Here is a 9,487-nt window from a genome sequence, read left to right as displayed (position 1 = left end):
TCCTATGGAGTATCTACTTCAACCTTCAGTAAGTGATGAGGTGATAAGTCAACCTATCAGCCACTATCTAACTTATTTAAGGTTTTCCAGTGTTACACATAAATCTGCGGATGTGGAACTTACCATAACTCCAGAGCCGGCTAAGGAGGTTGAATCTTCTACAGCCCAGCAGGAGGCTCCACCTCAGCCTCCTGAGCAGACTGAGGAAGCAGAGCCTTCTCCAACCCAGCGAGAGACCTCAGCTAAGCCTCCAGAGGCGGTTGAGCCTTCAAGTGAGCAGCAACCAGCTCAGCCTTCTCAGTCTCCTGGGCGGCTTGAACCTTTTCTAACTCAGCAGGAGACCCCAGCTCAGTCTTCAGAGCCTCCTGAGGAAGCTAAGCCTCCAAGCGTACAGGAACCACCAGCTCTGCTTTCTGAGCCTAGTGAGGAATGTGAACTTTCTCTGACTCAGCAGGAGATCCCAGCTCAGCCCCCAGAGAATCCTGAAGAGGCAGAACATTCTCTAGCTCAGCAGGAGCCCCCAGCTCCGCTGCCAGAGCCTTTTGGAGAAGCTGAATCTTCCTCAACCCAGGAGGAGACCTCAGCTCAGGCTGCAGAGCTCCCTAATGAGGCAGAATCTTCAACCCAGCAAGAGACCCCAGCTCAGTCTCCAGGAGAGATAGAATCTTCAGCAACCCTGCAAGAACAACCAGCTCAGCCTCCAGAGCTGCCTTCTGGGGAGGTGGAACCTTCTCCAACCCAGCAGGAGCACCCAGCTCAACCTCTAGGGCATCATGAGGTGACCGTTTCGCCTCCAGGTCACCATCATGTTCAATATTTAAACCTGCCCAATGTCAGTGTTAAACCTGCAGATGTGCAGTTTACTATAACACCAGAACCCATTACAGAGGTGGGACCTTTGCCAGTTCAGGATGAGGCTGCAGCTCAGCCCTCTGTGCCCCTTAAAGTGGAACCATTTGCAATGCAGCATGAAGCCCCAACTCGGCCTCTACAGTCCCCTGAGGAAGCTGAACCTTTGCCAGTTCAACAGGAGACTCCAACTGAATCCCCAGAATCTACCACACAGGAGAAACCTCCAACACAGCAGGAAACCCCAGTTCAGCATCCCGAGGGTCCTGGAGAAGTTAACCCTCCCACAACCCAACAGGAGGCCCTGGCTCAGCAATCACAGAGCCCCGAGGGTGAACCATATTCCACCCAGGAGGAGGCCCTGGCCAAACCTCCAGAGACCCAGGAAGAGGGTGAACCTTTTCCACCCCAGCAGGAGGCCCCAGCTGAGCTTCCACAGACCCCTGTAGAGGCCGAACCTTCCTCAATACAGGAGGAGAGCCAGGGGCATCATCCACAGACTCCTGAGAAAGTTAAACCTTCAACCCAGCAGGAGACCCCAGTCCAGCATCCACAAGCCCCCGAGGAAGGAAAACTGTCTCCATCCCAGGAGGAGGCTCCAGCCCAATTTCCACAGACCCCTGAGAAGGGTGAATCTTCAACCCAGGACGAGAGCCAGGGTGGGGATCCACAGACATCTGAGCAGGTTGCACCTTCTCCAACCCAACAAGAAGCCCCAGCTGAGCACCTGCAGACCCCTGAGGGGATCAAACCTTCTACAACCCAGGAGGAGTCCCCAGTTCAGCACCCTCAGGTCCCAGAGGAGGGTGAGCCTTTTCCAACCCAACCGGAGACCCCAACGGAGTATCCAGAGTCTCTTGAGGGGATTGAACGTTCTCCAGGCCATTCAGAGGCCACAGTTCAGCATCCAAATCCCCTTGGGGAGGTTAAACCTGCAACCCATCAGGAGGCCCCAAGTCAGCATCTACAGACCTCTGAGGAAGTTAACCCTTCTGCCATCCAGCAGGAAGCCATAGCTCAGCATCCAGAGCCTTCCGGTGAGGTTGAACCTCCTCCAACCCAACAGGAGGAGGTCCCAGCTTACTCTCCAGAGCATCATGTGGTAACAGTTTCTCCTCTAGGTAGGAGTCAAGCTCAGCTTCTGCTGTTGCCCAGTGTCACTGTTAAACCTGTGGATCTGGCACTAACCATAACTCCAGGGTCCACTAATGAGGTTGAAACTTTTCTACCCCAACAAGAGGCCTCAGCTCAGTCTGCGGTGTTCCCTGAGCAGTTGGAACCTTCTCCAATCCAGCAGGAGGCCCGAGATCATCCAGCACCCCCTGAAAATGTTGAACCTTCTCCAATCCAGCAGGACGCCCGAGATCATCCAGCACCCCCTGAAAATGTTGAACCTTCTCCAATCCAGCAGGAAGTCCCAACTCAGCCTGAAGCTCTTCCTGAGGAAATTGAACCATCTCCAATCCAGCGGGAGGTCCCAGATCAGCCTCCAGCACCCCCTGAAAATTTTGAACCTTTTCCAGTGCAGCAGGGTGTCCCAATTCAGCCTGAAGATCTTCCTGAGGAAATTGAACTTCCTCCAAGCCAGCAGTGGAGCTCAGCTCTGTCTCAAGTGTCTGTTGTGGGTGTAGAACCTTCTCTAGGTCCAGCACGCGGTCCCAGCTCAGCGTCCAAAGCCCAGTGAGGGGATCGGGCCTTCTCCAGTTCAGTATGAGCACCCAGCTCAGTCTCCAGAGTCCTCTACAGATATTGTATCTCAGGCTCCAGTACATCATGAGGTGACATTCTCACCTCTAGGTCCCGGTCAAGCTCAGCATCCAATGTTGCCCAGTACCACAGTTCAACCTATAGTTCTGGAGGCTTCCATAACTCCAGTGCCAACTAAGGTTGAACATTCTCCAGTGCAACAGGAGATCCCTGCTCAGGCTCCAGTTCCCCCTGAGCAGATTGAATTTTCTTCAATCCAGTTCAAGCCTCTTTCCCACTCTCCAGAGATCCCCAAAAATGAATCTCTTCCAGGCCAACAGGAGCTCATAGCTCAGACTCCAGACCCTCCTAACGAGGTAGAACCTGCTTCAGGCCAACAGGAGGTCCTAGCTGAGCCATCAGAGCCCCCTAAGGAGATTGAACCATCTGCAAATGAACATGCAGTCTCAGCTCATCCTCCAAAGCCCACTGAGAAGGTCAAACCTCCACCCCAGCAGGAGGCTCCAGCTCAGTCTTCTGTCCTCCAGCAGGCCCTAGCTACATCTCCTGAGCCCCCCAAGGAGGTAGAACTTTTTCCCACACAGCCAGATTCCCCATCTCAGCCTCCAGAGCCCCCTGAGAAGGTAGAACCATACCCACTCCAGCAGGAAGCCCCTGCTCAGCCTTTAGAGCCCCCTAATGAGGCAGAATCTTCAACCCAGCAGGAGGCTCTAGCTCAGTCTCCAGTTCACCAACAGGCCCCAGCTAAATCTCCTGGGCCCCTTAAGGAGTTAGAACTTTCTCCAACCCAGCAGGAGGCCCCAGCTCAGTCCCCTGTCCCCCAGCAGGCCCCAGCTATATCTCCTGAGCCCCCTAAGGAGGTGGAATCTTCTCCCACACAGCCAGAGGCCCCAGCTCAGCCTTCAGAGCCCCCTGAGAAGGTAGAACCATCTCTAGCCCAGCAGGAAGCCCCAGCTCAGCCTCTAGAACTCCCTGACAAAGTGGAACCTTTTCCAGCCTCTCAAGAGACCCATTCTCAGCTTCCACAGTCTCCTGAGAAGGTAGAATCCTCTCCAGTCCTGCAAGAAGCCCCATCTCTACCTCTAGAGCCCCTTAAGGAGGTAGAACCTTCTCCAACCCAGCAGGAGGCTCTAGCTCAGCCTCCAGAACCACCTAAGGAGGTTGTAGCACAACCTCCAGTCCATAATGAGGTGACAGTTCCACCTCTAGGACAAGCGCAAGCTCAGCATTCAAACTTGCCCAGTGCCACTGTTAAACCTGTTGATCTGGAGCTTACTGTAACTCCAGAACCTACTACAGAGGCTGAGCCTTCCAAGGCCCTGCAGCAGACTCTATCTCTTCCAGAGGACCCCGAGGTGACACTTCCACATCCAGAGCACGTTCAGGCTCAGCAAGAGCATTTGACTGAAGTCACAGCTCAACCTTTAGACCTGGAGCTTACCGTAACTCCAGAACCCACTACAGAGTTTGAACATTCTACAGCCCTGAAGAAAACTACAGCTCCTCCAAAGGACCTCGAAGTGACATTTGCACACCTAGAGCAGGTTCAGACTCAGCATCCAACTTTGGCTGAAGTCACAGTTCAACCTTTGGACCTGGGGCTTACCATGACTCCAGAATTCACTAAGGACACTGAACTTTCTCTACCTAGGCGGGGGACCCCAATTCAGCCTCCAGAGCCACCTAAGCAGGTTGTTGTAGCTCAATCTCCAGTATATCAGGAGGAGATTGTTCAGACACCAGGTCAAGATCAAGCTCAGCATCCATCATCACCCAATGTAACAGTTCAACCTTTGGACCTGGAGCTTACTGTAAGTCCAGAACCCACTAAAGAAGTTGAACAGTTTACAACGCTGAAAAAGACTACATCTCCTCCAAAAGACCTTGAGGTGACACTTGCACTTTCAGAGCAGGTTCAGTCTCACCATCCAACCTTAAATAAAGTCACAGTTAAACCTTTGGACCTGGAACTTACCATGACTCCAGAATCTGCTGCCGAGGTTGAACCTTCTCCAGCCATGCATGAGATCCCAGATCAGCATCCAGAGCCGACTAAGGAACTTGTATCCCAACCTCACATATATCAAGAGGCAGCAGTTCCAACACCACATCAGGATCAAGCTCAGCATTGGTGGTCACCAAATGTGACAGTTCAACCTTTGGATCTGGAGCTTACCATAACTCCAGAATCTACTACAGAGGTTAAACAGTCTACAACCCTGCAGCAGACTACAATTCCTCCAAAGGACCTTGAGGTGACATTTCCACAGTCAGAGCAGGTTCAGGTTCAGCATCCAACCTTAAATAAAGTCACGGTTAAACCTTTGGACCTGGGGCTTACCATCACTCCAGAACCTACTACAGAGACTGAAACTTCTCCAACCATGCAAGAGACCCCAGCTCAGCCTCCAGAGCCACCTAAGGAGGTTGTAGTTCAATATCCATTTCATCAGGAGGTGACAGCTCCACCTCCAAGTAAGGATCAAGGTTAGCATCCAGCATCACCCAGCACCACATTGCATCCTGTGGACTTGGGGCTTACCATTACTCCAAAACCGATTACAGGGGCTGCACGTTCTACAACCATGAAGAAGACTATAGCTCCTCCTCCAAAGGACCTTGAGGTGACACTTGCCCATCCAGAACAGGTTCAGAGTCAACATCCAAACCGGACTGAAGTCACAGTTCTAGCTATGGACCTGGAAATTACTGTAACTGCAGGATCCGATATGGAGGTTCAACCTTCTCCAACCTTGCAAGAGATCCCAGCTCAGCCTCCAGAGCCACCTAAGGAGGTTGTAGTTCAATATCCATTCCATCAGGAGGTGACAGCTCCAACTCCGTGTAAGGATCAAGGTCAGCATCCAGCGTCACCCAGCACCACAGTTCATCATGTGAACTTGGGGCTTACCATTACTCCAGAACCTATTACAGAGCCTACACATTCTACAGCCACGAAGAAGACTATAGCTCCTCCTCCAAAGGACCTTGAGGTGACACTTGCCCATCCAGAACAGGCTCAGAGTCAACATCCAAACCTGACTAAAGTCACGGTTCCACCTATGGACCTGGAAATTACTGTACGTCCGCAACCAGAGTCATCTGAGACAGTTTTTCCCCCAACGACCCAGCATTCAGTGCTGCATTTTGTAAAATATACCCCAGAAAAGTCATACGCAACTTTAACTGAGCAACCAGAAGAGAATGCTACCACGAACATCAACATATGTGAGCTCTGTATCTGCAAAGATGAGACGCTGTCGTGTACTGGTTTCAGCCCAAAGCAGAGGCTCCACAGAGTGCCTGTGCCAGAGCCCAGCACCTACAATGGCACCTTCACCATCTTGTAAGAATTGCCTTTCCTCATTTGTTCTCTGCCTCCTGCTTGCCATGGCAGCCTTTTCTTCGAGGTCTTCCTGGGCCTTCCTCATCTCCCCAACCCATGTTGACTTTCTGTTTTTACCTTTTCTCTGTCAACTGTCCCTTATCTTGGTTTTGCCAATTCAGCAGGGGTCTCCATCTCCACCTCCAGAGATCCTTAAGGAAGCTGTAAACCCACAGGAGGCCCCAGCTGAGCCTTCAAGTACCGTTGAAGAGATCAAACCTTCAGTCCAACAGGAAGCCTCCGATCACCCTACACAGGCCCCTGAGGAAGTAGAACCTTTGACCCCTCAGGAGGCCCAAGCTCAACCTCCAGAGCCATCTAAGGAGACGGTACCTCAACCAACAGCACATGAGGGGAATGTGCCATCTCTAAGTAAGAATGAAGCTCAGTGGCCAAACTTCTCCAACGTCACTGTTAAACCTGTGGATCTGGTACTTACTGTAACTCTAACTCAGCCTCCAGAGCGCACCGAGGAGGCTCAGGCTTCTCCAACCCAGCAGGAGGCCCCAGCTCAGCCTGTAGAGCGCCCCGAGGATGCTGTGCCTACACCAGTCCAGCTAGAGGCCCCAGTTGAGCCACTAGATCTCCCCGAGGAGGCTGGGCCCACTGCAGTCCAGCTGGAGGTGCCGGCTTGGCCAGCAGAGCTCCCCGAGGAGGCTGGGCCCATCCCAGCCAAGCCGGAGGTCCCGGCTCAGCCTGCAGAGCGCCCTGAGGCTGCTGGGCCCACCCCAGCCCTGCCGGAGGCCCCGGCTCCTGCTGCAGAGCGCCCCGAGGAGCCTGGGCCCAACCCAGTGCAGCCGGAGGCCCCGGCTCCGCCAGCAGAGCGCCCCGAGTAGCCTGGGCCCAATGCAGCGCAGCCGGAGGCCCCGGCTCCGCCTGCAGAGCGCCCCGAGGAGCCTGGACACACCCCAGCGCAGCCGGAGGCCCCGGCTCAGCCAGCGGAGCGCCCCGAGGAGGCTGGGCCCACCCCAGCCCAGCCAGAAACCCTGGCTCAGCGTGTAGAGCGCCCCGAGGAGGCTGGACCTAGTCCAGTCCAGCAGGAGGCCCCAACTCTAGTTCCATAGTTTCCTATGGAGTATCTACTTCAACCTTCAGTAAGTGATGAGGTGATAAGTCAACCTATCAGCCACTATCTAACTTATTTAAGGTTTTCCAGTGTTACACATAAATCTGCGGATGTGGAACTTACCATAACTCCAGAGCCGGCTAAGGAGGTTGAATCTTCTACAGCCCAGCAGGAGGCTCCACCTCAGCCTCCTGAGCAGACTGAGGAAGCAGAGCCTTCTCCAACCCAGCGAGAGACCTCAGCTAAGCCTCCAGAGGCGGTTGAGCCTTCAAGTGAGCAGCAACCAGCTCAGCCTCCTCAGTCTCCTGGGCGGCTTGAACCTTTTCTAACTCAGCAGGAGACCCCAGCTCAGTCTTCAGAGCCTCCTGAGGAAGCTAAGCCTCCAAGCGTACAGGAACCACCAGCTCTGCTTTCTGAGCCTAGTGAGGAATGTGAACTTTCTCTGACTCAGCAGGAGATCCCAGCTCAGCCCCCAGAGAATCCTGAAGAGGCAGAACATTCTCTAGCTCAGCAGGAGCCCCCAGCTCCGCTGCCAGAGCCTTTTGGAGAAGCTGAATCTTCCTCAACCCAGGAGGAGACCTCAGCTCAGGCTGCAGAGCTCCCTAATGAGGCAGAATCTTCAACCCAGCAAGAGACCCCAGCTCAGTCTCCAGGAGAGATAGAATCTTCAGCAACCCTGCAAGAACAACCAGCTCAGCCTCCAGAGCTGCCTTCTGGGGAGGTGGAACCTTCTCCAACCCAGCAGGAGCACCCAGCTCAACCTCTAGGGCATCATGAGGTGACCGTTTCGCCTCCAGGTCACCATCATGTTCAATATTTAAACCTGCCCAATGTCAGTGTTAAACCTGCAGATGTGCAGTTTACTATAACACCAGAACCCATTACAGAGGTGGGACCTTTGCCAGTTCAGGATGAGGCTGCAGCTCAGCCCTCTGTGCCCCTTAAAGTGGAACCATTTGCAATGCAGCATGAAGCCCCAACTCGGCCTCTACAGTCCCCTGAGGAAGCTGAACCTTTGCCAGTTCAACAGGAGACTCCAACTGAATCCCCAGAATCTACCACACAGGAGAAACCTCCAACACAGCAGGAAACCCCAGTTCAGCATCCCGAGGGTCCTGGAGAAGTTAACCCTCCCACAACCCAACAGGAGGCCCTGGCTCAGCAATCACAGAGCCCCGAGGGTGAACCATATTCCACCCAGGAGGAGGCCCTGGCCAAACCTCCAGAGACCCAGGAAGAGGGTGAACCTTTTCCACCCCAGCAGGAGGCCCCAGCTGAGCTTCCACAGACCCCTGTAGAGGCCGAACCTTCCTCAATACAGGAGGAGAGCCAGGGGCATCATCCACAGACTCCTGAGAAAGTTAAACCTTCAACCCAGCAGGAGACCCCAGTCCAGCATCCACAAGCCCCCGAGGAAGGAAAACTGTCTCCATCCCAGGAGGAGGCTCCAGCCCAATTTCCACAGACCCCTGAGAAGGGTGAATCTTCAACCCAGGACGAGAGCCAGGGTGGGGATCCACAGACATCTGAGCAGGTTGCACCTTCTCCAACCCAACAAGAAGCCCCAGCTGAGCACCTGCAGACCCCTGAGGGGATCAAACCTTCTACAACCCAGGAGGAGTCCCCAGTTCAGCACCCTCAGGTCCCAGAGGAGGGTGAGCCTTTTCCAACCCAACCGGAGACCCCAACGGAGTATCCAGAGTCTCTTGAGGGGATTGAACGTTCTCCAGGCCATTCAGAGGCCACAGTTCAGCATCCAAATCCCCTTGGGGAGGTTAAACCTGCAACCCATCAGGAGGCCCCAAGTCAGCATCTACAGACCTCTGAGGAAGTTAACCCTTCTGCCATCCAGCAGGAAGCCATAGCTCAGCATCCAGAGCCTTCCGGTGAGGTTGAACCTCCTCCAACCCAACAGGAGGAGGTCCCAGCTTACTCTCCAGAGCATCATGTGGTAACAGTTTCTCCTCTAGGTAGGAGTCAAGCTCAGCTTCTGCTGTTGCCCAGTGTCACTGTTAAACCTGTGGATCTGGCACTAACCATAACTCCAGGGTCCACTAATGAGGTTGAAACTTTTCTACCCCAACAAGAGGCCTCAGCTCAGTCTGCGGTGTTCCCTGAGCAGTTGGAACCTTCTCCAATCCAGCAGGAGGCCCGAGATCATCCAGCACCCCCTGAAAATGTTGAACCTTCTCCAATCCAGCAGGAAGTCCCAACTCAGCCTGAAGCTCTTCCTGAGGAAATTGAACCATCTCCAATCCAGCGGGAGGTCCCAGATCAGCCTCCAGCACCCCCTGAAAATTTTGAACCTTTTCCAGTGCAGCAGGGTGTCCCAATTCAGCCTGAAGATCTTCCTGAGGAAATTGAACTTCCTCCAAGCCAGCAGTGGAGCTCAGCTCTGTCTCAAGTGTCTGTTGTGGGTGTAGAACCTTCTCTAGGTCCAGCACGCGGTCCCAGCTCAGCGTCCAAAGCCCAGTGAGGGG

General features: G+C 53.9%; 3 protein-coding genes across 3 annotated transcripts; all 3 read left to right on the top strand.

Annotated features, from left to right (window-relative positions):
- On the top strand, window positions 1–2,533 carry LOC148163425 (uncharacterized). Its single transcript, XM_088027083.1, has one exon. It carries the CDS (start codon window positions 5–7, stop codon window positions 2,531–2,533), a length of 2,529 nt encoding a protein of 842 aa, XP_087883209.1. The 5' UTR covers window positions 1–4.
- Window positions 2,534–2,669: 136 nt separating this feature from the next.
- LOC148163424 (uncharacterized) lies at window positions 2,670–5,343 on the top strand. The gene has a single exon (XM_088027082.1). It carries the CDS (start codon window positions 2,670–2,672, stop codon window positions 5,046–5,048), a length of 2,379 nt encoding a protein of 792 aa, XP_087883208.1. The 3' UTR covers window positions 5,049–5,343.
- A 1,642-nt stretch (window positions 5,344–6,985) lies between these two features.
- LOC148163423 (uncharacterized) lies at window positions 6,986–9,483 on the top strand. The gene has a single exon (XM_088027081.1). The coding sequence runs from the start codon at window positions 7,012–7,014 to the stop codon at window positions 9,481–9,483; it is 2,472 nt and encodes an 823-aa protein (XP_087883207.1). The 5' UTR covers window positions 6,986–7,011.
- Window positions 9,484–9,487: the final 4 nt, after the last annotated feature.

This window comes from Eumetopias jubatus, unplaced genomic scaffold (genome assembly GCF_037043125.1).
Source record: "Eumetopias jubatus isolate StellerSeaLion01/CBP00866 unplaced genomic scaffold, mEumJub1_p1.0 scaffold_10, whole genome shotgun sequence".
NCBI lineage: Eukaryota > Metazoa > Chordata > Mammalia > Carnivora > Otariidae > Eumetopias > Eumetopias jubatus.
This window is presented reverse-complemented; position numbering and strand designations above follow the sequence as displayed.

Bases quoted from the DNA above. Each gene is read 5' to 3' on its own strand.
- LOC148163425 (XM_088027083.1), top strand. From the start codon at position 5: ATGGAGTATCTACTTCAACCTTCAGTAAGTGATGAGGTGATAAGTCAA.
- LOC148163424 (XM_088027082.1), top strand. From the start codon at position 2,670: ATGTTGCCCAGTACCACAGTTCAACCTATAGTTCTGGAGGCTTCCATA.
- LOC148163423 (XM_088027081.1), top strand. From the start codon at position 7,012: ATGGAGTATCTACTTCAACCTTCAGTAAGTGATGAGGTGATAAGTCAA.